Source organism: Chelonoidis abingdonii, chromosome 1, assembly GCF_003597395.2.
Source record: "Chelonoidis abingdonii isolate Lonesome George chromosome 1, CheloAbing_2.0, whole genome shotgun sequence".
NCBI lineage: Eukaryota > Metazoa > Chordata > Testudines > Testudinidae > Chelonoidis > Chelonoidis abingdonii.
Window position 1 is genome coordinate 109,493,362 of NC_133769.1, and position 27,585 is coordinate 109,520,946.

At 42.3% G+C, this 27,585-nt stretch overlaps 1 protein-coding gene across 1 annotated transcript; it reads right to left on the reverse strand.

Annotated features, from left to right (window-relative positions):
* Positions 1-3,788: 3,788 nt before the first annotated feature.
* On the reverse strand, positions 3,789-26,106 carry LOC116826434 (protein mono-ADP-ribosyltransferase PARP12-like). The gene is made up of 8 exons (XM_032783157.2): positions 26,041-26,106; positions 18,950-19,102; positions 17,517-17,637; positions 16,342-16,438; positions 14,967-15,045; positions 13,837-13,967; positions 8,317-8,468; positions 3,789-4,079 (listed from the first exon to the last, which is right to left on the reverse strand). The coding sequence occupies exons 2-8, from the start codon at positions 19,031-19,033 to the stop codon at positions 3,799-3,801; spliced, it is 945 nt and encodes a 314-aa protein (XP_032639048.1). The 5' UTR covers positions 19,034-19,102; positions 26,041-26,106; the 3' UTR covers positions 3,789-3,798.
* Between the last annotated feature and the right edge of the window lie 1,479 nt (positions 26,107-27,585).

Consider the following 27,585-nt stretch of genomic DNA (forward strand, 5'->3'; position numbering starts at 1 on the left):
GAAGATGCCGTCAATGTAGCATAGGTAGAGAAGGGGCATGAGTGGACGAGAGCTGAGGAAGCGCTGTTCCAGGTCAGCCATAAAAATGTTGGCATATTGTGGGGCCATGCGGATGCCCATGGTGGTGCCACTGGTCTGGACGTATATATTGTCACCAAATTTGAAATAATTGTGCGTGAGGATAAAGTCACAGAGCTCAGCAACAAATTGTGCTGTGTCATCATCAGGGATACTGTTCCTGACAGCTTGTATTCCATCTGTGTGTGGGATGTTTGTGTAGAGATTCTCCACATCCATGGTGGCTAGGATGGTGTTCTCTGGAAGATCACCAATGCATTGTAGTTTTTGTAGGAAATCAGTGATGTCACGGAGATAGCTGGGAGTGCTGGTGGCATAGGGTCTGAGTAGATTGTCCACATATCCGGATAGTCCATCTGTGAGAGTGCCAATTCTACAGATGATGGGGCGTCCAGGATTTCCAGGTTTGTGAATCTTGGATAGTAGATAGAATAGCCCCAGTTGGAGCTCTAAGGGTGTGTTGATTTGTTCCTGTGTTAGTGTAGTGAGTGTCCTGAGTAGATGGTGCAGTTTCTTAGTATATTCCTCAGTGGGATCTGTTTTACCCTGTTATGTTATATTTGTCTCCTGTTTAATATAATTATTGTGTTGAATATATTGTATGTGTTTGTGTTATTTCTTGGAAGTCTCCAACTATCTGGCAAGTAAGTAGGGATTATCCTGTGGTTAAAATTTTCCTCCCAAGCTGCCCTGGTGACCCTGCCAGAAAGGAGTGAGGGAGGTGGAGGCACCACCAAATAAATTCATAGGAAAAAATATAAAGAAGACCTGCTGAGTGGGTGGTGGGATACAGAAGAACTCAGACCTGTCCATCAAAACCTGTAAGCAAATTGACATTAATGAAGATAACCAGGTGGAGAGGGGATGCTACATCTTCCACATGAGGTTTTTTTCACAATTGAAAAAGGTTCTCCTTTACTCCGGTTTGACACATTTCTGTGATGGTAAATACTATATTGCTGATGCTAGTATGACAATGATTTATAAATTTGTTAAAACTTTCTAAGTTACAGTACTTAAGAATACTGTAAAGGACACTTCATATACAGTGGATTCTGCTTAATAGCAACTATTGACAGCTTTTTGTTTAACAGCACTTGGTTGGGAACCAATCCTGTCCCATTGACTTTATTGTTAGTGGGGTTTAGATATTGCTGATGGCATGCCACCTATTAACATTTTTTTTTGTAAGAGAGGCTCCAGCAGCACTGCAACAGGCAGTAACAAACCCCTAACTTATGTCTGAGTTGCTGAAGTCCTCAAATCGTGGTTTAAAGACCTCAAGGTGCAAAGAATCCTCCAGCAAGTGACCCGTGCCCCATGCTGCAGAGGAAGACGAAAACCCCCCAGGGCCTCTGCCTATCTGCCTTGGAGGAAAATTCCTTTCCGACCCCAAATATGGCAATCAGCTAAACCCTGAGCATGTGGGCAAGACTCACCAGCCAGGACCTGGGAAAGAATTCTCTGTAGTAACTCAGATCCTACCCCATCTAACATCCCATCGAGCATATTTACTGCTAATAGTCAAAGATCAATTAATTGCCAAAATTAGGCTATCCCAACATACCATCCCCTCCATAAACTTATCAAGCTTAGTTTTGAAGCCAGGTATGTCTTTTGCCCCCACTGCTCCTCTTGGAAGGATGTTCCAGGACTTCACTCCTCTGATGATTAGAAACCATCTAATTTCAAGTCTAAACTTTCTGATGGCCAGTTTATATCCATTTGTTCTTGTGTCCACATTGGTACTGAGCTTAAATAATTCCTCTCTCTCCCTGATATTTATGCCTCTGATATATTTAGGGAGAACAATCATATCTCCCCTCAGCCTTCTTTTGGTTAGGCTAAACAAGCCATGCTCTTTGAGTCTCCTTTCATAGGACAGGTTTTCCATTCCTTGGATCATCCTACTAGCCCTTCTCTGCACTTGTTCCAGTTTGAATTCATCCTCCTTAAACATGGGAGACCAGAACTGTGCACAGTATTCCAGATGAGGTCTCACTAGTGCCTTGTATAACGGTACTAACACCTCCTTGTCTCGACTGGAAATACCTTGCCTGATGCATCCCAAGACCGCATTAAGCTTTTTTAACAGCCATATCACATTGGCGGCTCATAGTCATCCTGTGATCAACCAGTACTCCGAGATCCTTCTCCTCCTCTGTTACTTCCAATTGATGCATCCCCAATTTATAACCAAAATTCTTGTTATTAATCTCTAAATGAATGACCTGGCACTTTTCACTATCACTCCAGTTTACAAGGTCATCCAGATCTTCCTGTATGATATTCCGGTCCTTCTCTGTATTAGCAATACCTCCCAGCTTTGTGTCATCCACAAACTTTATTAGCACATTCCCACTTTTTGTGCCAAGATCAGTAATAAAAAGGTTAAATAAGATAGGTCCCAAAAACGATCCCTGAGGAACTCCACTAGCAACCTCCCTCCAGCCTGACAATTCACCTTTCAGTATGATCCGTTGTAATCTCCCCTTTAACCAGTTCCTTATCCACCTTTCAATTTTCAAATTGGAAAAGATGGGGATCAATATAACTAATAATTCCCCATGTGGAACCATATCAAACGCCTCACTGAAATCGAGGTAAATTGGTTCCACTGCATTTCCTTTGTCTAAAAGATCCGTTACCTTCTCAAAATTAATCTTTCAGTAAGAGAATATTGGAACAGTATCAGATCAGGAGTACCATGAGACCTTAGTCTATATAATCCTGTAAAGGAAAGTTTATATTTGATCATTTTAGAGTTATTCATGCAAAGTGTAGTGTGTGTTTAGCTACCCTTTGACAATAACTCTTTGCTAGACAGCTGAACTTCCCCCTATACAAGAGAGGATTGTGCAGTCTGTGGACACATTTCTCTATATGATACCTTCTCGGGTGACTAAGAGTGAAGATTTCAAGGAAATGACAATTCTGCTTCTATCCTTCAGACACGATCACCCCAAATATGACCATTCCAACCCTGGTGCATTGTCTTTTGCAAGTCCCTCAGTCCAAGGAGAAACTAACCAACTTTTAATGGTTGTTTCTGGCTATCATAGTGTAATATAAAGCCACTCCAGTATTATGATCCTTGTTCCAGAGTATAGAATGTGCCTTAAACATTTGCTCAGGGGATGCTGCAAGTTCTATACTTTGTGTTTTTTCTTAGGGGTAAATCCAGGCCTAGCCCCTGGAGTAAGGAGAGCAGAAACAACCTGTTGTGGGAAATAGCTGATGAAGGATTTCATCTGAAAGCAGAGATACTGGACTGTGGCATGCAGTGCTACATGTACGCCAGTAGATGCCAGCTGTAGTTGGGTGCTAATAGGTGCTAGTCTCAAGGGGGCAGGGAACAATGATACTTCTCCAAAGTGCAGGTTGTGAAAATGGGGCCTAACTGAACTGAGCCCCCTACACCTCTTCCAGCATTCCTATGCGTTATGGGAAACAGGCTCACTTCTCCAGACCCCAGCTCCTCTCCCTTTAGTGCAGGAGTAACCCTTAGGGTTCTGTATTTTTAACGTATAGACAGTTAATATACCAAACTGCCAATAATCCATGATGGGACTGGCTACTTCTGTTTTGTTGCATTTCAAAAACTGTTTCATAACACACAGAGACACACAAAGACAGTAGTTCCAATAAATATATTTTTAAAATAAGAAATATGTAAAATCATTTGACTGTCTCAGTGTAGGAAAGTGATATTGCTGTCCATTACAAGATCACACAGCTGTACCCTTCTGCATATTCTATTATATATTCTGGGTAAATCTGGTGCTTCTCAAAGATGACAAAAATGGAGGGATTCCCTGGGCTGTCCACACAGCTGTCATAAAAGCTGTTTGAATTGTTAGGTCTGAGTGGAGGGCGAAGGTAGTTACTGTTTCCTTGAACAAAGTCCCCAACTAGCACTCGAGCTACGATCATGGTCTTGGAACTGGAGCCAGTCTGACAATATTGATGGGAATAACGAGCATCTCTGGCAAAGTAGCTTCCTAAGAACAAGAAAAAGCCAAGATAAGAATTATTTCTGTAGGCTTTATTTTATGATTGTATCTACTACTGCCATAACAGTTGATGCTCTAGCTTATAGCATCTCAACAAGTGCCCTTAACACTGTATGTACCTCCAGGTAACTATAGATATCTCCTAAATCATACTTGTAAATTATGTTTATTATGAATAAGGTCAATATCTAATCATGCTTTTTAAGACACCCTCGATCACCCATAGTCAGTAAGTTAGTTAACTGACTAGTGCAACTATTTTGGCTTTTTAATGCGTTTTTTACTTCACGGACTGCATCCTGCACCTAGTTAAGTCAGCATTGGGGCTTGTCTACACACAGAAGTTGAACCACTTTAACTGTACTAGTATAGTTAAACCAGCCCCAGCCCCTAGCATGGTTGCACTTAGAGTACAACAGTACCTTATTCCAATATAGCTTATTTCTGTACTAGAAGAGGAACAAACTGTACCAGTATAAGGCCACGTCTACACTACGGGATAATATCGAATTTGTTAAAATCGGTTTTATAAAACTGATATTATAATTTCGATTTCATGCGGCCACACTAGGCACAGTAATTCGGCGTTGTGCGTCCATGCTCCGAGGCTAACGTCGATTTCTGAAGCGTTGCATTGTGGGTAGCACTTCCGTAGCTTATTCCATCGTTCCGCGTCTCCCGCCCTTTGGATTCAGGTGAATCTAAATTGTTCGCGGGGGTTCTGGGTAATGTCGTCAACATTCCTTCCTCCGGGAAAACATCAGCTGCAATCCTTTCGCCGCGCGTTTTTCCATGGATTGCCCTGGCAGGCATAGCACGGAACCATGGGCCGTTCAGCTTTTTTCTTTTCTGGCACCCATATGTGTCTGGATGCGCAGAGAGAAGAGGTCGTACCCAGCGCGTAAACAGACTGCATTCACTTGCTTTGCATGGATAGCAGAGATGGTTACCCGGTCGTTCTGTACCGTCCTACTGCCGGAGAAAAACTGGCAATGAGATGACGGTTATCTTCCCTCTCTGTACTGTCCGCTGCCTATCATGAGTGCCTGGCTGAAACATTTTTGAAAAGCAAATTGGGATTGACTACTTGGGCACTAGAGTCATCCCTTCCCTTATGGTTTCTAAATAGAGTCAGTCCGCCTTAGAATAATGGTCAAGGGTATTAACGAACCAGTGTGATCAGAGACAGCTGCTCTGTGTCAGTATTCACAGGGGTTGCCCTGCACAACCGGAGTCCCTGTCTAGAATAGGGCAAGTGTATTACAGAACCAGTGTATCCAGAGCCACAGCTCCCGTGTCACTATTCACCGGGGGGCCCCTGCACAACGCACCGCTTGCTTCTCCTCCTCCCGAACCTCTCCTGGGTCACGTGCAGTGTCCCCCCCCCCATTTTGTCTGAGTTATAAGAATGCAGGAATAAGAAACAGAGACTTGTAGTTGAGATAGAAATGAGGGGGGGGAGGCACTTGAGGCAGCTCCCGGGGCTTGACAGCGGCAGTTACGGGATCTTTTTCTTTACACGGAAAGGGGGGGCTGAAGCCCCCAGTTGCGATGATGAAGCTGGTTATTTAGCCGTTTCTGTCTATCTACCTGGAGTAAACCAGCAATGTTGGTGTCAATGTCACCATGTTAGATATTGATGAGGACGGTTAACGTTTCCTACTGCACCGTCTACCACCAGGGAGGGGGGAGGGAGAGTGAGCGGATATGCTCTTCACTGCTGCAGCCTCGCGTTACAGCAGCATTCAGTTACAATAGGTGACATTGAAAGTAGTCAAGGATGATTTCTTTTCCCTTTTCCTTTATGTGGTGGTGGGGGGAAAGAACTGATGGAAGCTGTTCCCTGAACCCGCGACTGTGTTTGAACACACGACATTGGAGCTCAGGCCAAGATGCAATACTTTTCAGAGATGCTGTGAGTATGTGGATAGCTGGAGTCTCAGTACCCCTCTCCTCATGAGCGTCATTTGAGTCTCTGGCTTCCCGCTTTACGCTTGTACGCACGCTGTGTTCCTGGAGATTTTTCAAACGCTATTGCATTTGTGTTCTGTAACGGAGCTTCTGATACAACAGTTTGTCTCCCATTTACAGCGATCAGATCTAGTTAGTCTCCTGTACAGGTCTGCATGAATGGATCTTTTTGGATTTGAGACTGCATCGCCACATGCTGTCAGAGCTCCACGCTGGCAAGCAGGAAATGTAATTCAAAGTTTGCGAGGGGCTTTTCCTGTTTACCGCCCTGCTGCATCCGAGTTCAGATTGCTGACCCAGAGCGGTTCAGGTGGTGCACCTGTGGGAATACACCGGAGGCCAATAACGTCGAATCTTCCGTCCACACTCAACATACTCCGAATTGTAATATCGAATCTTAGCGCTACCCTCTCGTCGGGGTGGAGTAACAAACCGATTTAAAGAGCCCTTTATATCGATATAAAGGGCGTTGTAGTGTGGACGGGTACAGCGTTAAATTGATTTAACGCTCTTTAAATCGATTTAAACTCGTAGTGTAGACCAGGCCTAAGATACTAGTAAACTGTGTTAATCAGGGATGTGACTTTTTCCCCCTCAAATATCAGTAGAACTCCTAGTATGGACGCATGTAAATAGGTATAATACTATCTTATATAACTGTGTCCACACTAAAGGCTGGGCTGTTATTTTGGAAATGAAGTCACAGCCCTGACTGACATAGTTATGCCACTAAATCTGTATAGACCAGACCTTAGCTGGTCAGGAAGTAGTTCTCTCCCCTCTGGGAAAACCTTTTGCTTTTCAGATTAAAACAAACAAACAAACAAAAAGCAAAACTTTGGCATGGCCTATACTTAAAAATGTGTACTAGCACATCTGTGTTGGTCAGGGGTGTGAAAAAAACAACAACCCCCATCTCGTAACATAGCTATGCTGACAAAATCATCAGTGTAGATGCAACTGTGCTGACAGAAGAGTGTTTCTGTTGGCATCGCTAACCTTGTACAGGGAGGTGGTGTTCCAGTACCAGCAAAAAAACTGTTCGTGGGTGGTGTGTCTACACTAAAGGTGCACAGCTACACTGGCAAAGTCAACATGGGCTCCATTAGCATAGACATAGCCTCAGAGAAAAGAAGTCGCTTTGTGCAAAAAGTTCTCGTTTTGTCAAAACCCCAATTTTCCATAGAGAAAAAGCAAAAAATTTTGACCAGCCCCAGTCAATATCCAAGTTCCTATTGACTACAATAGGAGAAGGAGGCAGCCTTTTCAACAGCCTCTAAAGCAATGTTTCTCAGCTTTTTTGATACCAAGGACTGATTTGCTGCATTCCTAAACTGTATCAGGGAGATCTCCGGGATTGGTGCCGGTCCACAGACCATTAATTGAGAAACACTACTCTAAAGCACATGGTTGCCTCAAAAGTGTTTGTCAAACTTCTGTTTCTTTGGATTTAAGAAAAAGGGCTTCTGCAAGAGAGTTCTCAATCCATTTTTTTTACAAGCTAGCAGATAGCAGTCGGCTACAAATTCTGCAGTTAATATTCCAACAATGGAATCTTGAGACATCATGAACCATGAAGACAAAGCTAGAGTTTTAAAGTGATGCACAATACTAGTGATGCACATCACTAGTAATAATGTTAAACTTAAGAAAAGATGGATTCAAATCAGAAGTTTCCAACAGATAAGGTTGCTCTGAAATTATACAGAACCAGACAAGCCCTTCTGCGGTTAACTATTCACTGAACCCCTACCTAAAAGAGAGGATCCTTTCAATATTTCTAAATACCAACACAAAAACTAGTCAAACAGACCAAAAGTGTTGCTAGAAAGGAAGCATACATTCTATATGCCCTTTGATATGCCTGACTACCTTCCATTAATATTAGAACACAATCCTGTTAAAATCAGTGAGAGTTTTCAAACTGAGCAAAATAGCACAATTGAGTTCAGAAGGATAGAACAGATCTTTTAAATTTGAAACCATGTTGCTCTGCACTCAGAGTAATCATTTACACCTGTAAAAAGTAGATGTAAAATGCCAGTTCAATAGCCTTTGCGCTCACTCTGCATTGGTGTAAGTAGCCACTAAAGATGCAAGGCAACAGAGAATCAGGCTCAGTCTGTAGGAAGTTGACTTCTCCAGTATTAATTTGAGTCCATTTCATTACACTCCAGGAATAGAAAGAGAGAGAGAGAGAGAGAGAGAGAGTGTGTGTGTGTTCATGGTGCATGTACACACACTACCTCTATACCTTTTCCGTATAATGTTCCATGGGTCCCACAGATTCTCCAGTCAAAGTTCTGCCCGCAGATGGCATGCAGATGGGATGTACTTGTTCCATGGAATAAGAGCCTCTCATCCACATCTCTTCCTCTGTTTGTCTTCCTCATCTGCTCCTTTTGCCTAGTGATAGAAATGTGTCAGCGGAAAGCAAAAAACCCCAAAACATGTATGCTAGGGCAAAACAAGGTTTTCAATCTTCCTCTCTGCTTCAACCATATTCCAGTTAAACCTTAAACTTAGAAAACGGAACAAAAGAAACACTGAAGGGTAAGTGGGTTTACCTTGGTTTTCCTCTTCCCATGTTATCCAATAGATCCTTTATGCTACATGTTATGGCTCTACCTACCAGAAAGCAAGGAGGCCACCGGTCAAGACAAATAAGGCAAGGAGGCTGCCAGTTTCACTTCAGTCTAGAAACTTCTACAGCAAGAACAGAAGTATGAGAACACACTGAGTACAAAGAAAGAAACGCAACCATGGAAGAACAAACCTCAAGAGGATATAGGAGAGACCAAGTATAAGAAAGCTAGGGCAAAGGATGAGGAGACTTACAACAAGAGCTCTTACCAGCAATTGTGATAAGAGCTCTTGTTGTAAGTCTCCTCATCCTTTGCCCTAGCTTTCTTATACTAAAGATATGTAGCAATAAGCTAAGAAGAGAGTTTCTTTAAAACCAGCATGTGTGAGCACATGCATGCGCTCACACACGAGCATACCATTACAGTGCAGTTAAGATCCCCAATATCAGGGTATTCTGAGGAAGGGTTTAAGCCCACCTGAGGCATTCCAGTCCTCTAAATCGGTCTCCTATTTTGAACTAAGAAGTATGGCAATAAAGTAAAAAGGCCTGCAGGACTTCCTGACAAATGAAACGACCCATGGCACAACAGGAGTCAGAGCAACTTCTTAATACCAGATTTCTAGCTTTTTAAGTTTCCTAATGGAGGAGGGAAGGAATACCACCACCAGTACCCTGGCTGAACTAGTTACAGTGGCATTTGAAACCAGAATAGCAAATTCAGGTCAGAACTCTTTTTCTGAACCCAAGACTTCATCTCACACACATTAGAGGAACGGCAACAGGGAACCTACTCAGCTGAATACAGCTTCTGTTCAGCTATGGCATATAGCATGGTGCCCATAGATCAACCTTTCTCAGCTCTGCTACTAGTGCCAATCCTCCTGGTATCCATTCAGTTCAGCTTCATGGATACAGGACTCAATTAATAAAGAATTAGAGGAGGATAATATAACTAATGCAAACCAACACAGGTTTATGGAAAATAAATCCTGTCAAACTAGATAGATTTTTTTTTGAATGAAATTACAAGTTTATTGATAAAAAGTAAAGCGTTGTGTAATAAATTTTTGTAAGGCATATTGCACAACATTTTGATTAAAAAACTAGAATGATACAAAACTAACATGGCAGATACTACATGGATTAAAAGCTGACTAACTGAGAGGTCTCAAGATGTAATTGTAAAACACAGAATCATTAAGTAGGTGTATTTCTAGTGGGATCTCTCAAGGAAACTGATCACAGCCCTTTGCTAGTTAACATTTTTATCAGTGAGCTGGAAGAAAACAACATTATTTCTGATAAAGTTTGCAAATTAAGTTTGGGGGAGTGCTAAATGATGAAAAGGACTGATACAGAGAACTGATACAGAGCAATCTGGATAACTTGGAGAGCTGGATGCAAGCAAATATGTATTTTAATTCAGCTAAATGTAAATGAATACATCTAGGAACAAAGAATGTAGGCCATACTTACAGAATGGGGACTCTATCCTGGGAAGCAGTGACTATGAAAAAGATTTGGGAGTCATGATGGACAATCAGCTAAACAGGAGTTCAAAGCTCAATGACATGGCCAAAAAAGTTAATACAATCTTTGGCTGAATAAACCAGGGAATCTCCAGTAGAGTAGAGAAGTTATGTTGCCTCTATCTGGCGTTGGAGTGACCACTGCTGGAAGACTGTATCCACTTCTGGTGTCCAGAATTCAAAAAGGATGTGGATTAATTGGAGGAGGTTCAGAGAAGAGCCACAAGAATGATTAAAAGATTAGAAAACATGCCCTTATAGTGATAGGTTCAAGGAGCTCAGTCTGCTTAGTTTCCCAAGAGAAGCTTAGTGGGTGACTTGACTTGACTATAATCTATGAGTACCTACAGGGGGGAATTGATAATCAGCTCTTCAGTCTAATGGAGAAAGATATTACAGGATCCAATGGCTGAAAGTCAAAGCTAGACAAATTCAGACTGGAGATGGGGTGTAAATTTAACGACGAGGGTGTTTAGCCTTTGGAACACTGTAGCAAGTGTTGTGGTGGATTTTCCATCACTGGTCATTTTTAGATCAAGATTGGATTTTTTAAAAAAGCAAGATATGCTCTAATTCAAATGGGATTTTTTTTTGCAGGGGGCGGGGCGGGCGGGCTATCACCTGAAGTTCTACAGAATGTCAGACTAGAGGATCCCAGTGGTCCCTCCTGGCTAAAAAGTCCCTTTAGCTTGGAGTGGCACATATTAAAGGAACAGTTGTATCACACATGCACAGCTTCACACTAGTAGAGATCCTTCCTTTTAGTTAGTTACACTATGGTAGCTCCAAAAATGCACTAGTCAACATACATACACATGCAGGACGACAGTTCCAGTCCCGAAGAAGTTCTGATACCCCACTCTATGGGCAAGTCTACACTACAGCACTACATTGACGCAGCTGCACCGATGCAGCTCTGCTGCTGTAGAGTGTCTGATGGAGAAGCGCTATGTCGATGGGAGAAGCATAAGCTATGTTGGCACGAGAGTGCCTCCCGCTGACATAGCGTCGGCGTGGACAACATGAAACTTGTGTTGCTCGGTGGAGGAGGGAGGTCCACACCTAACATACATTGCTCAGGGATCGACTTAAGCAGTAGTCGAGACCTGCCCTATATCTTCTTTGAGTGGCAATCAAACGAGTGAGGAAAGTAAAACTGTCTCACTTTAGTCATCTTCAGACTTTTCATCTGACACATCAAGGGTTGCCAGGTTTTTTTCCACGTGACTTGCTAGCTAGAAACACAATAGCCTCTCTTTTTGTAGTTCTTCTCATTCTCCATCCAGCTATTTGAAATCCTAACTTTCCTGCTTTCCTCTAACTTTTTCCGTCTGAGGTGGACACTTCTGGAATCCTAACAAGTACTGATAAACAGGTACAATGCCATCTTCACTAAGTTCTCAGGTCCAATGAGCCAAGAAACTTGTCCCTGGAATGATAGTATAACACGCAATATTTCAGGAAGATGGGTTCATTCTGGTGTGGAAGATGGGAGAATTAAAGAGAAAAAAAAATCCAGGTTATAAAGGGAAGCAAGCAAGCTACAGACACTCCATCTCTCTCTCTCTCTCTCTCTCTCTCTCTCTCATTCACACACACACAGACACACACACACACACACACACACACACACACATACACTCTCTCTCACCTCTTACAGGGATAGGGACAATAGACTAAAAGGCAAAGTGTGGCCTTGCTCCCAAATAGGAACACTGTTGCACACATGCTTTTGCAGTTGTGCTTTCTACACCCTCAATCACTCTTCCCCAAGAGCTTCAGGTTACCAACTGCTGTTCTCCAAATCTTCGTTTCCTAATATAACTGTCACATTTGCTTTAATATTCATGTGCAGGTTAATAAGCAGATCAAAAGCCTCTGAAGCACTAGTGCAAACCTTGACTGCATCAAATCTTCCTTGAAAGCTCTGCAATTTCAGATTAGTGCTTTCCACAAAGATTTTCCCATCATCCAACTCTGCTGTCATTAAGTTTTGCTGTTGGTAGATTTTGCCAGATCAATCTTGTCTTTCTGGTCCAGCCGCTGTGCCACTTTCTCCTCTTCATGGCTGCTGCTCTTTGTTTCAGCCAGAGTAATCCAAGGAAACATCTCTTTGAGCAAAAGTGTTTCGACTTAGCACAAATTACTTTTCCTCTCTTAGGGTTCTGATGTTTAAAGCCTTTAGGTTTAAAGTAAAACCTCCCTCCTCCACCAAGCAACACAAGTTTCATGCTGTCCAGCCAGCGCTATGTCAGCGGGAGGCACTCTCGTGCCAACATAGCTTATTGATGTCTAAATTCTGCCCACAGATATACCCATGCAATCCCATCAGTGTACCTAAGTGCAGAGTGTTTTCGTCGTTGTTTTTTAAAGTTGAAACAACTTGTCCAGATTTATGCTGTGGCTTTCAGCAAGAAGGAGAAGAAGTGAGACAAAATGAGTCTAATCAATACTACACTCCCTAGTGGCCTCTAAAATCAAACCTTAGTGTGATCTCTCTCTCTCTGGGCACTAGGATGCTGACCACAAGGAAATTTCAAGATCAAATTAGGTTTCTTTGGGAAAGGCACATGGAGGGAGTCATAGTGTTTTCTATTAACCCCACTTCTAGTTCCACTGGGTCAGTATAAACCTATCTAGCCACAAGATTCAACCATAAAGTAACAGGCTCATAGGAGCATGATCCTTTTTATATCCTGGAAAGCCACATAAACTGTATTCTGACAAGAAGATCTACAGACACATTTTAAATCAAGCTAGGAATGGTTTGCAAAGTTTCAGTAGAAAACCTCACCAACCCATAGCCTTAATAAAAGGGACCCAGAACTGCACATTCAAGAGAAATCAGCATACATGCTGGAACTAGAGGTGCTACTTCACCCCCTGGCTTGACATGGTTTCCATCATATCCAGGGTTTACAGTTTAGTTCAGTGGCCCTCAGCACCCCCACGATACAAATTGTTCCAGCACCCCTGGAAAAAACAGTCATGAGCTACTTCAGTTATGGTATTTAGGGAGGATAGTTTCTTCTTGGTTAGAGTTAGTGAGACTCATCCGCACATAATGAGAAAGAGAACAAATTCTAGAATTATCAGGATTACTCTGCTGCACCCAGTTAGATTCATAGACTTTAAGGTCAAAAGGGACCACCATGATTATCTAGTTTGACCTTCTGCACATCGCAGGCCACAAAATCTCACCCACTCCTGAAATAGACGCCTAACCTCTGGCTGAGTTACTGGAGTCATCAAATCCTGGTTTAAAGACTTCCAGTTACAAAGAATCCCCATTTACACTAGTTTAAAACCTGCAAGTGACCCATGTCCCATGCTGCAGAGGAAGGTTAAAACCCCCCAAGGTCTCTACCAATCTGACCTGGGAGAAACTTCCTTCCCGACCCAAAATATGGCAATCAGTTAAACCCTGAGCATGTGGGCAAGACCCACTAGGCAGATACCTGGGAGAGAATTATCTGTAGTAACTCAGAACCCTCCCCATCTAGTGTCCTCTCTCCAGCAGCTGAGGATTTTTGCTACTGGCAGTCACCAATGGGCCACATGCCATCATTGGCACTACCATCATACCAGCCCCTCCATAAACTTATTGAGCTCAGTCTAGAAGACTGAAGTTTTTTAATTAAATAAAATGGATACAAACCACTGGAAAACTTGCCAAAGTGATGGGTTCTGAATCCTCTGTAATCTGCAGATTCTATAATTTTTCATTGTCTTCTCAAATAGGTCCTTGACCTCCTTGTATTCACTGGTAGTATCACTCAGCTCCACCAACTAAAAACGATAAGCATAACAGAAATCAAGATGTTAATGTGTTTTCAATGAGCTCTCCCCAGGCCTTTGACAAAAGGAAGCACCCAACCACACTGCATTAGAGATGGAACTACCCTGCAACTACACTCACAATTCAAGCTGTGTGAATAGTTTTTTTGTTTTTTTTTCCCCCAATTTGGCCCCCAAACTTGGGGGGGGGGGGAAGTTTGATTTGAACCAAAGAAATCAATTTTTTTTATTTCTTCAAATTGAGACCATTTTTTTCTCGAGTTTTGAATCAAAATGTTTGAGTCGACTCAAAATGAATTTTCTTCGAGTTTTTCATTTAGTTCTAGTCATTTTTTAGTATGTTTCACCCACGTGTGCAAGTGTGTATTTTAAATTGGTCAAATTTCAAAAAAGCAAGCAAGCTGTACTATACTCCAAACTTTCCCAGAGCCCACCCTTACTTATTAGAGGTCTTTTCACACTTGAAAAGTAATACTAACTGTACTGTAGCAAATTATTTTAAAATAGCTTTGTAACCGTAGTGGCAGACATTTTAATGAGGAAAGCAATGTAAGTGTCTCCACAAAATTTTTTTACATGACTTGATAATCTTCAGATTTCCTCTCACTATGAATTGTTCAGTGTGTTCATTTTTTAAAGAAAAATACTGATGAGTATTAAAAAAAAATCTGCACTGAGCTATGGAGCGTCACGCTCTAAGTCATTAGTTGGAGTCCAGATCAAGTCAGTAGTGACCAAAAAGTCATTATGATCTGATGACTGTTCAGTCATGCGCTCTTGTGGAATGAGTTGGTGGTCTTAATTCGCTTCCCAGTGACATGTCTATGTCAAACATGCCAACTGTATATTTCCTGCTTGCACATGTCACTGGAAACACCACATGAACCTCATCTCTTGAGTTTGAGGGTTGAATTTTAAGTAGTCTACCTTCCACAAGAACTAGTATAGGAAAGATCTCTTCCTGAGTAGAGCTAACGGGTCAAAGAGTACCTTGTAACCTATTTCAGGCAGTGCTGATTGGTCCCAGTTTGGAGGAAACAGATGAAATGGATAAGTAGTTTCCAATTGGCTGTTTGCAAACAAAAGAAATGAACAGCAGTGAGCATACGGCACTTCCACACGGATTATCCTGCCCTGGAGCTTCAATCAGCTCTAAACGCTGTCTTGAAGACACAAGCCACATTAACTATTTTATCTTGGTAACACTAGTTGCCAATTCATGCATATTACAGTGACCAGTTATAATAGGGACAAGAGGTAACTTATTGCCAGAGAGAATAAAGGGTACTGTAAGAGTCAGGCAGCACAATTAAGAGGAGGTAGAATGAGTAAGAAAGCTGTTGAAACTTAATCTTAAGGACACTTCACATAATGCTTCCAGAGCAAGTTCCAATAGCTGCTTGAACCCCTGGGAAATTAGGATGTTACCCCTTTCTCTTCACCTGGGCTATGCACACACAAAGTGGCGTGCCAGATCAGATTAGTGGTCTGTCTAGCCCACTAGCCTGTACCAGACCTTTCAGAAGGAGGCACAAGAAACTGAAGTGAACAGTTACAGCATAATGAGTCTATAAGGAAAGTTTATTCTAACCTCCATCAAATAGTTGTGAAACTCTCCTGATTCAGGGTGTTAAATAGTCCTTCCAAAATACAATTATTTTATGTTAGATATTATGACTGTGGCTATTCTTATCCATATAAATCCTTTTTTAAAATCCTGCTGAACTCTTGGCTACAAAGATATCCTGCGGCAGTGAGTTCCAAAAGCTAGTTGTTTTGTGTAAAGAGAAAAGAGGCACTGTAACACTTGTTTTCCCAGCTGGGTCCGAAATTTGTTGAACCAAATCATGCTTTAAATTCTCTATTGCTAATTTTATTGAGCCATATGCTGGAACTTCCTCAAATTAACTGAAGTTCCTTAAATCCGAGTGTATGATTCACTGTCTGCACATCACAGCATCCCTGGGCCTCCAGGGAAAACATTCTCCGGCTCCATCCTAGCTCTCCAGAGTGGCATTCCCCAGCTCCTATTTTTTGTATGAAGGAAATAATTTTATTCCTGTGGTCCCATACATTAAAGAACAAATAGATGCTTGCTCAAGCAACAGAGAGATAGGGTTACCAATAGTAGCAAAGAGTACACAACTGCTCCAGCTATCTGCAAGCCATCAGTTGCCACAGAGTACCATCAAAGCCTACATCCTGGAGGTGCTGGGGAACCTACGCTCACCATCACATCCACAACACAGCCTAGCATTAGCGCAAACTAGCGAATGCCAGAGGCTTCCCTATGAACTGACACTCTGTGTAGGGCAGTGTTTGGCAATAAAATGAAAAAGTAAGTAGTGAACACACTCGCCAGTACCTTCTCTCACTCTTGTCTCCCCCGCCGAAGAACACAAACTTTGGCCACCTACAGACTTTTCTCCGAGTTTGATAGTGCAAGTTTATCTGGACCATATCTTGAAAGAAAAAAACACTTAACATGACAGGAGTTAAAGAACCTTCACTACCCGGTAACTCTGTTTATTTAAATAAAGAAATAGTACAGCTATGTATTGCTCCTACTCTGGCCTTCAGTGCTTCACAGGTTGGGGTCACTCTTTCACCTGTTCTACTCCTACTTGAAGCTCTTTTTGTTATTCTGACCAGTTTCCAGTTCTTCTATCTCACTGTCATTAGGACTTTACGGGGGAAATCTGACTAGATGTAGTGCTATATCACCATCATCAGTTTTCCTGCAGTTCCTCTTACCATCTAGGTTTCTGTTTATGGAATTATACGGACTAAAAGAGGAAGACGCATTAGGTCATCTAACTAGTGCATTTTTCCTGGCCAGCCATACGGGATTGTTCCTTAAGGTTTAAACAAAAGCTTCCCCCTTGTTTGCTGTTTTTTTATCCTGTACTGATCTCACAGATAAAGCATTATAACATCGCTACCACCTTTGTAGTGAAACATAGACTATGCCACTTGTGGTATTCTATGCGCATATCAGGGCCGGCTTCAGGCCACAGCGCGCCAAGCGTGTGCTTGGGGCAGCATGCCGAGGGGGCGGCAAAATTGCTAGAGCTGACCCTGGTGCACATGCATTTTTTGGGAGCCACACACCCTTTTTTAGTCATGTGTCAGATACCAAGTACTTTTGAGACACTGGAAAGCCAGTTGAACTTTTAATTTATTTCACAATATTATATCTATGTCACAAACAAAAAGATCTCTGGATCTACTATTCATTTTCACCTTAGTCCAAGCAACTGACTCCTACCCTGGCTGCATCCTTTATGCCTTCCCTCACCATAATCAGTCTGCAAGAATATCCACTGGTCTTTGCATCTTCACCATGTTTTAAGGTTCAGTTCTCCTCTTTTACTTTCCCCTTTGTTCTTGCATGAGAGTGGCTGTCCCAGAGTTCACAGAGAGTTCACTCACTAGTGTATTTATCAGCAGAGAGCATCTGAAGAGACTTTGTACGAAGGAAGCTATGTCTAAGTCAATCATTTTGTAATGTGTTAAACTTTAAACAAGCAGGTGTCTTACCTTGAAAGTTTATCTCATACTGCCAAGAACCAGCTTGAAACAATACAGTGCCTTTTTGGTCCGCTAGAAATGCTGCCTCCAGATCTGCAGAAGTCACCGTGGCAGCACAATAATTTGCATGCTATAGAATGAGAGCATGGGAGAATTACACCCATTACAAATGGACCTTTGGTTTCAATGGCATTGTATGCATGCAACAGAGCAGAGGTTAGTCTGTAATCTATTCATTTTTATTAAGTCAATGATAGTGTTAAATTAAGTCAGTTTGGTATGCTTCCTCCTACCATTGAGAAGAGCTAAATACTCTTCTTCCAATGACTATTAGTCTGGTTTAAGGTTGAGTTAGTGCACAAGAGACAGAAAGGATTTACTCAAGAGGAGCCAACTAGGACTCACTTGAAGAGGCATTAGCTGAAGATCTGTTACAGATTTTGATTGAAACGGTGCTTACAAATGCCAACACTATTCCAAGAAACAGCATTAAACTCTCCCTTGCTTTGGTCCTGCACAGAGTTCCAATAGGATCAACTATAAATCCACTGTGACAGATTAGTGGATATAGCACAGCTATAGATCCACCATGTTCAGAGGAGATTGAAAGCACTCTACAGAAAAAAGGGCAGTTGGGCTACTAGGATTTCCATAGAGCTACAGTGCAAAGCAAAGGTGAAAGGATATGAGAAGGCAGGATCTTTTCTGAACGCAATAACTGGAAATGGGGCTGTGTAACAGAAAATACTAGAGCAGATCAAAAGATAATTTTCCAGAGGGAAGAAACCTTTCACAAAAATGGTTGGTTTGTTTTCCTTAATTTTCTGCAGAAGTTTTTGACTTTTCAGCAAGATATCAAAACCCAAAATATTTTGATTCAAAGGGGCGTTGCTGTGCCTCCTGGGAGTTGTAGTTTGGGTGCCTTATACTTCCATTTTGTTCTATGGATTAGGCTGTCTGGTCAGACTACATCACTGGTGATGCCCTGTTCTCTCCTCTTTTGGCGAGGAGGAAGGAGCGCATCATAGGAGATGTAGTAGATCCAGAAAGCACAGCCCACAGTGAGAATGGGAACACTCAAATGATAACTCCCAAGGTGCCATTTTGAATCGAAGTGCAGTATTTTGGTTTTCGTGCTTTCGGCTGTCCAACATTTTCCTTGGAAACCCAATACCTTTCATGGCACAATTTGTTTAGCTGAAAAACAGTTTTTAACCAAAATTATATGACCAGCCCTAGACAAATTTTTAGAGCTATTTCTCAGAAGCTTCTATGCAGTATTAATGAAATATTGAGGAACAACTAAAACACAGAGGCACACCTGATAATACAGTAATACACCTGTGCACACAGAGAGCAGTGAGAGAACATCTGTGTGACATCTAGAATGGCTCAGAGCTGGCTGGCTCAGAGTGCTGGGTGTCAGTCGAACACAAGCTCACCTGTTTCCCATATTCAATCCACTGCCCAGATCCATCCAACCAGTACCAGATGTATTCCATTCTGACAATAGATTGCAAATGCATGACAGATGGTGCAGAGAGATGTCAAAGTGGAGTAAAAGAGCAGATTGGCTTCAGGTAACTTCCTGAATTCTAATATTGAGAGAGAAATCCCAACTTAACACAAGCCTTAACAGAACTGTTCAGATGGTATCTTATCTTCTCTAAGCATTAGAACACTGGCCATTTTTGAGGTAGGAGCAAGGCTCATTGTATGCTTGTCAAGTGCTCTTTCAACAACAATAGCAGAATCTGTACAGTGATTAAAAAAAAAAGGCTCTATTTAGACTGTGATGGATCTCTGCAGGAATCAGGTTGCAGACCTTTTCTGGGGTGCTCTGGATGAGTATACCGGTCAGTATATCCATGCAATATAATGAGTATACTTATCCTCAGGAGTCCTCCTAAGGAAAAACTGGCTTAAGTCAAAGTACATCCCACAATACTGGCTTGAGGATTCAGATCCAGTGATTTGTCCTCTCTCTCTCTCAAAGTGCCCGCTAAGCCAGTTAAGAGTACAGGATTCCACAGAACAAAGGAAGTGTTGTCTATGCATTTATAAGTCCAAAATGTATTTTGGGAGAAAGCCATTTTGGTGGGGGTAGGGATGGTACAGAGAGGCAGGGTTAGGCTTAATCCCTTCCATAAAGACCAGCTCTGCAGTTTGGATTTGAATCAGACTTCCATAAAGTTCAGGCATGTTTGGCTCCAGGGATTTTGTTTGGGCCCATATCTGAAGGCTAGTAGCAGAAGGCCAATGATGAGCAACATGGCTATCCATCAGCCAAATATTAATAATCCTACTATTTGGAGAATGTGAGGTTTTGTTTTGTTTTTAAACTTGACCATCTCAATTTTCGACTCCAAACAATATCTTCTCTGTACTTTAGTGCTTTGCTATCCCGTGTACAACTTTTCCTTATAACTAGTTCCTTATAACACGTTCAAGAAGTGCCCATCTGCTTAGAATGCAAGTTTACAAGAGGCTGTGCCTGAGATTTTTCAAAGCTGCCTAACAAGTCTGCATACCCAATTCCAGGAGGATTTGGGCTTCCATATCTCTTAGTAGGCTTTGAAAATCCCACCAAACCTGCTTCCAGATCTGAAAAGAGCAACTTTCAAGACCCAAGTATCTGATTAACAAGAAGAAACCCAATCACTCAATTTAAAAAACATCTTAAAAGAAAGCCCCTGGTCTAAGTTTATCTGAGTACAAAGATTAGAGCACAAAGGTCCAGTCTGAGTAATTCCAGGAACTAAAAGGCCTGTGGAATGATCAGAGTTCTCATCTTTTGATTGCCTTGACAAAATCCTTTATTCAGATTCTTTCCCCTGCACTGTTATTCCCCCTTAATCTATAGTAATATATGCAAGGTCCATTCCTATAAAGATGAACCTTGTTTGTTCTCATTCAAACCCCACTGCAGCGGATTTGCTAGGCTTATATTAGCACCAGTTTCTTTTTCAAAGCCTTCCAGGGTGGCGCTTGTGCATGCCTATTATTTGCACTTTCCAAAGTTGTGCCTGTCACTAAAGTTTCTCAGATCTTTAATTTACTATAAGATCATGCCAAAATTGACAGTTTTAATTTTTTTTTAAGCTCATAAAAAAACCTCTCATTTTGGGGGCACTTCAATGGATAGACATCCCTCACCTTGTAGTAGAGCCTACAAGCAGCCAAATAAAAGGGTCTTCTTAAATCAGAAAGCCAAGTTCTCCCTTAAATATAATAGGTTTTTGTGCTATCATATATTGTGCACATCAAAAGCAATCTTACAGTACATTTCTTACTGACAGTAGATTTCAGATAGAGGAGAGAGAGGTAAGCAATTAAGGAAAATACAGTTTCTTAACAGACACATCATTATGTTACTCACTGCAAGCAGGCATTCTTCCCAAACTATATTTAAAACAAAATCCACATGCTGTCTAAACACACTCACTCCCCTTCTCCCTGGATTGGCTTTACTAACAAAGCCGAGAACAAGCTATTTTCTCCAGACTTGGGTGTTCATAGGGTTCTTACCTAAGCACTATCCTGCCATAATCCTCTACAGGCAGGGAGCCCCTCCCACCACCCTTATACAAAGGTGGGGTAGTTAGTCACCTGCTTCTGAGTCAGAAGAACCCACTTAACCCCTTCTCAGCAGAATTAAGACCTGCAGCCTGGGAAAGATGTTTCAGAAAAACACTGTCATTGTGTTACACACAATCTAACAATCACCTCTGCATGCTGTCGCCTTTTCTCAAGTATTTCCCTTTCTGAGGTGCTAGGCTATCCTTTATATTTAAAGTAGTACTCCTTAGAAAATTGAAGCCAATAACATTTCATAAGAACATAAGAACATTAGAACGGCCATACCGGGTCAGACCAAAGGTCCATCTAGCCCAGTATCTGTCTACTGGCAGTGGCCAATGCCAGGTGCCCCAGAGGGAGTGAATCTAACAGGCAATGATCAAGTGATCTCTTTCCTGCCATCCATTTCCACCCTCTGACAAACAGAGGGCTAGACCATTCCTTACTCATCCTGGCTAATAGCCATTTATGGACTTAACCCCATGAATTTATCCAGTTCTGTTTTAAACGCTGTTATACTCCTAGCCTTCACAACCTCCTCAGGTAAGGAGTTCCACAAGCTGACTATGCACTGCGTGAAGAAGAACTTCCTTTTATTTCTTTATAACCTACTGGCCTATTAATTTCATTGTGGAACCTAGTTCTTGTATTATGGGAATAAGTAATAACTTTTCCTTATCCACTTTCTCCACATCACTCATGATTTTATATACTTCTATCATATCCCCCCTTAGTCTCCTCTTTTCCAAGCTGAAGAGTCCTAGCCTCTTTAATCTTTCCTCATATGGGACCTTCTCCAAACCCGTAATCATTTTAGTTGCCCTTTTCTGAACCTTTTCTGGTGCCTGTATATCTTTTGAGGTGAGAGAGACCACATCTGTACACAGTATTCGAGATGTGGGTGTACCATGGATTTATATAAGGGCAATAATATATTCTCAGTCTTATTCTCTGTCCTCTTTTTAATGATTCCTAACATTCTGTTTGCTTTTTTGACCACCTCTGCACAGTGTGGACATCTTCAAGAACTGTCCACGATGACTCTAAGATCTTTTTCCTGACTCGTTGTAGCTAAATTAGTCCCATCATATTGTATGTATAGTGGGGTATTTTTTCCAATGTGCATTAGTTACATTTATCCACATTAAATTTCATTTGCCATTTTGTTGCCCAATCACACAGTTTTGTGAGATTTTTGAAGGTCTTCACAGTCTGCTTTGGTCTTAACTATTTTGAACAATTTAGTATCATCTGCAAACTTTGCCACCTCACTGTTTACCCCTTTCTCCAGATCATTTATGAATAAATTGAATAGGATTGGTCTAGGACAGACCTTGGGGACACCACTAGTTACCCCTCTCCATTCTGAGAATTTACCATTAATTCCTATCCTTTGTTCCCTGTCTTTTAACCAGTTCTCAGTCCATGAAGACCTTCCGTTTTATCCCATGACTGCTTAATTTATGTAAGAGCCTTGGGTGTCAAAGGCTTTCCGGAAATTTAAGTACACTATGTCCACCAGATCCCCCTTGTCCACATGTTTGTTGACCCCGTCAAAGAATTCTAATAGATTAGTAAAACATGATTTCCCTTTACAGAAACCATGTTGACTATTGCTCAATAGTTTATGTTTTTCTATGTTCTGACAATTTTTATTCTTAACTATTGTTTCAACTAATTTGCCCAGTACTGACGTTAGACTTACCAGTCTTTAATTGCTGGATCACCTCTAGAGCCCCTTTTTAAATATTGGCGTTACATTAGCTAACTTCCAGTCAGGGGTACTGAAGCCAGTTTAAAGAACAGGTTACAAATCTTAGTTAATAGTTCCGCAACTTCACATTTGAGTTCTTTCAGAACTCTTGGGTGAATGCCATCTGGTCCCGGCAACTGTTAATGTTGAGTTTATCAATTAATTCCAAAACTTCCTCTAGTGACACTTTAATCTATGTCAGTTCCTCAGATTTGTCACCTACAAAAGCCAGCTCAGGTTTGAATCTCCCTAATATCCTCATCCGTAAAGACTGAAGCAAAGAATCCATTTAGTTTCTCTGCAATGACTTTATCATTTTTAAGAGCTCCTTTTGTATCTTTGATCATCAAGGGGCCCCACTGGTTTAGCAGGCTTCCTGCTTCTGATGTACTTAAAAAACATTTTGTTATTATCTTTGGAGTTTTGGCTAGCAGTCTTCAGACTCCTCTTTGGCTTTTCTTATTGTACTCTTGCACTTAATTTGCAGTGTTTATTCTCCTTTCTATTTGCCTTACTAGGATTTGACTTCCACTTTTTAAAGGAAGCTTTTTATCTCTCCCTGAGTCTTTTACGTGGTGGATAAGCCACGGTGGCTCTTTTTGAGTTCTTTTATTGTGTTTCTTAATTTGGGGTATACATTGAAGTTGGGCCTCTATTATGGTGTCTTAAAAAGCGCCCATGCAGCATGCAGGATTTCACTTTAGTCATTGTACTTTTTAACTTTTGCTTAACTACCTCCTCATTTTTGCATAGTTCCCCTTTTGAAATTAAATGCCACAGTGCTGGGCTGTTGAGATTTCTTCCGCCATAGGGATGTTGAATGCTATTGTTTATGGTCACTATTTCCAAGCAGTCCTGCTATAGTTACCTCTTGGACCAGCTCCTGAGCTCCACTCAGGATTAAATCTAGAGTTGCTCTCTCCTTGTGGGTTCCTGTACCAGCTGCTCCATGAAGCATTCATTTAAGTATCAAGAAATTTGTCTCTGCATTTCATCTTGACGTGAAATGTTCCCAGTCAATATGGGGATAATTGAAATTCCCCACTATTATTGGGTACTAAGCTTGATAGCCTCTCTAATTTCCTTAGCATTTCATCATCACTAATACTGTCCTGGTCAGGTGGTCGATAATAGATCCCTAATGTTATATTTTATTAAAGCATGAAATTTCTATCCATAGAGATTCTATGGAACATGTGGATTCGCTTAAGATTTACTTCATTTGAATCTACATTTTCTTCCACATATAGTGCCACTCCCCACCTGCACGACCTGTTCTGTCCTTCCGATATATTTTGTACCCCAGAATGATTGTGTCCCATTGATTGCTCTCAGTCCACCAGGTTTCTGTGATGTGTCTATTATATCAATATCCTCCTTTATCACAAGGCACTCTAGTTCACCCATCTTATCATTTAAACTTCTACATTTGTGTACAAGCACTTAAAAAAACTTGTCCCTGTTTATTTTTCTGCCCTTTCTGATGTGTCAGATTCTTTTATAGTGACTGTTTATCATCTGATCTGGCCCTTACATTATCCTCTTCCATCCTCTGCTCCTGACTATAACCTGGAGATCTCTCATCATTAGACCCTCCCTAAGAGAAGTCTGTGTCCATCCACATGCTCCTCTGCAGCAGTCGGCTTTCCCCCACTCCTAGTTTAAAACTGCTCTAGCAACCTTTTTAATGGTTAGTGACAGCAGTCTGGTTCCACTTTGGTTTAGGTGGAGCCCATCTCTCCTGTATAGGCTCCCCCATCCCAAAAGTTTCCCCAGTACCTAATGAACGTAAACCCTTTCTCTCTACACCATCGTCTCATCCACGCATTGAGACTCTGGAGCTCTGCCTGCCCAGCTGGCCCTGCGGGTGGAATTGGAGCATTTCTGAGAATGGCCACCATAGAGGTCCTGAATTTCAGTCTCTTCCCTGGCAGCCTAAATTTGCCTTCCAGACATCTCTCCTACCTTTCTCTTTGTCATTAATACCTACATATACCACGACCACCAGCTTCTCCCCAGCATTACACATAAGTCTGTCTAGATGCCTCGAGAGATCCGCAACCTTCGCACCAGGCAGGAAGTCACCATATGTTCTCCCAGTCATCACAAACCCAGCTATCTATGTTTCTAATGATCAAATCTCCCATTACTAACACCTGCCTTTCCTAGCAACTGAGTTGCCTCCCCCGAGAGGGTAACTTCAGTGTGAGAGGCAACCCCAGCACCATCTAAAAGGAGGGTCCCAATATGGGAAGGTTTCCCTCTGCTCCCATTGACTGCTTTGTTCCCTGGGCCTTTCATCCTCCTCACAGCGCAGGGGCTGTCTGAGCGGAGGTGGGACAATTCTACAGTCTCCCGGAAAGCCTCGTCAACATACCTCTCTGCCTCCCTTAGCTCCTCCAGTTCTGCCACTCTGGCCTCCAAAGTCCGTACATGGTCTCTGAGGGCCAGGAGATCCTTGCACCGACTGCATACATACGCCACCCCCCCACAGGGCAGGTAATCATACATGCTACACTCAGGGGCGGCTCTAGACATTTTGCCGTCCCAATCATGAAGGGTCTGCCGAAGCCGCAGGACCAGTGGAGCCTCCTCAGGCAAGCTGCTGAAGGCACCCTGCCTGCCGCCTTAGCGGCGACCAGCAGAGCACCCCCTGCAGCTTGCCGCCCCAGACATGCGCATGGAGCGCTGGTGCCTGGAGCCACCCCTGGCTACACTCAGTGCAATAAACGGGATAGGCCCCACTCTGCAGCTGGACTTCTGCCTGCATTGTCTCCTAGTTAATGGAAGGGTTGTTTAAGGCAAGAAGTTTTGAATGTAGTTTGGTTTATAGGTTTTAAGGGGACTAAAAGGGAACAGGTAGAACCGACAAGGGACCCCGCTCCCTTCCCACTCCCCTGCCAAACTCCCTTGCAAAACTCCTGTTAGCAGCCCCTGGTCACAAAGCTCCCTGATCGCTTGTGCGCAGTTTTATAAAGTCCTGGCCTGTGCGAATGCCCCGTCCCCTGATTAAGGCTCAGCCAATTACCAGAGGCTTCTAGCTTTCAAACCTTCCTTTGAAGCTCACAGCCTCCAACTCCCAGCCACAGCACACAATCCTTCAAACAAACAAACAAACAAACAAGACTGACAAACACAAGCTCAGCACACAACAAGTAACCCCCAAACACAAACACACACACACTACAGACAGTCACTTACCCCACAGACGCTGTATTCGCTCCTCCTTCACCTGGAGAATTCCCTTGCGAAACTCCCTGTTAGCAGCCCCTGTTCGCAAAGCTCCCTTGCACTTACTGTCACACACAGTAACGCTCTGGTGTTAGAAGGAAGTGCAGATGGGACAGATGGCTTTGGCAGATATGCTGATTCCAGTCTCCATGCATAAGTCAGTATTTTTACCTTTATTATTGGATTCCTGTATCTCCTACAATGTGCTCAAACTATAAAAAGAGGCTCGGACCCTGCTTGCTGTCTGTGGACTGCTTCCCACCCTACAAGGAGAGTGAGAACAGACCAGGGCTTTGTAGCATCTTCTGATTCTTTTAACACTTCCTTTGTTTCTGTTACTTGCGCCACCGTTTTTGTGGCATGTCGTCTTAAACCATTTAACAGCAGTGGTTATAGTTTGCAATATTTTACATTTCAAGGCTACAGTTTCTTCCCTAGCCTTACAAATATCATTCCATATTTCTTCCTCGCTATATTTTTAACTTCATATGGACCTCTTTTGCTAGCAACCCAGCGGGTCCACGAATTATCAAACTCTGTGTGGATATGAAGGGAGAGGATAAGGGGGTTCCCTTGTTCGTGGTTTTGTCATATTAGATGGTGATTCCTACAGCGGACAACTCGCTTACTCACCAGATCAGAGGTCGAGGTCACCAGTGTTGTCAGACATTACCAATATGGTGCTCTGATCGGTTCAATATTGATAACAGTTGGCTGCATGCATGCGTTCCCTCTGTGTGCTATTCTGGTTCTGCACAGATAGCGGACATGGACACCACAGACCCCGAGAGAACCCCCAATAACCACAGACTCTGATAAGGTACGAAGGTACCTGGCCAGGCTTATTATCAAACGAAACACAATAATAGTTTCCCGCAGACTCTTCAGGATATACTACGAATATGTGCCCCCTGCCAATGGACCGGCTCAGTCAGTGGCGGGACTTTCCACTGCCCCCTAGGCCAGACAAAGACAACATCTCAGGGATACACTTTTATACACAGGCACAAACAAGTTACACATCACTCCCTATATATTGAGGTACAACCCCTCTTCGTGTTAGGGTGCCGCCTCTCACCTTGTACATGTTGTTTTGAACAAAACAACTCTATCATATTACCCTCCTGCCGTCTTTAGGATGGGTCAGCTGTTTCCTTGTTAGCTATCTGGAATGTGCTCATGCTGGCGTGTTCTGGTACCATCCTAGCATGTGTTTACATCACTTGTGCCCAGTACCCTTTAGATATATGTGTTTTTGCAGCATCAGCCCTCTTCATGCCAGATTCTGTGAGCAGGGCCTGCCTCTTATTCACAGCTTAACTTTGCTTTATGTTAGCAAAGTCTTGACCATTACTTTAGTTCAGGCCTTAAGTTTCATACCAGGTCTTTGATACAAGGATTTATGTTCCAGGACCTCATCCTACAACAAATGGATTCATAAAATATTTTTTAGAATTTGGTCTGTTGGCTTGATTTTGGTCTTTTTTTTCTTCCTGGGATGAATAGTTCCCTCAC

Excerpts from the sequence above, each read along its gene's own strand:
- LOC116826434 (XM_032783157.2), bottom strand. The coding sequence starts at position 19,033 with ATGCATTTGCAATCTATTGTCAGAATGGAATACATCTGGTACTGGTTG. Across the intron at positions 15,046-16,341 it reads GGAGACAAGAGTGAGAGAAG|CCAATTGGAAACTACTTATC; the intron begins GTACTGGCGAGT and ends GTTTGCAAACAG. Across the intron at positions 13,968-14,966 it reads TGCCTGAAATAGGTTACAAG|TTGGTGGAGCTGAGTGATAC; the intron begins GTACTCTTTGAC and ends TATCGTTTTTAG.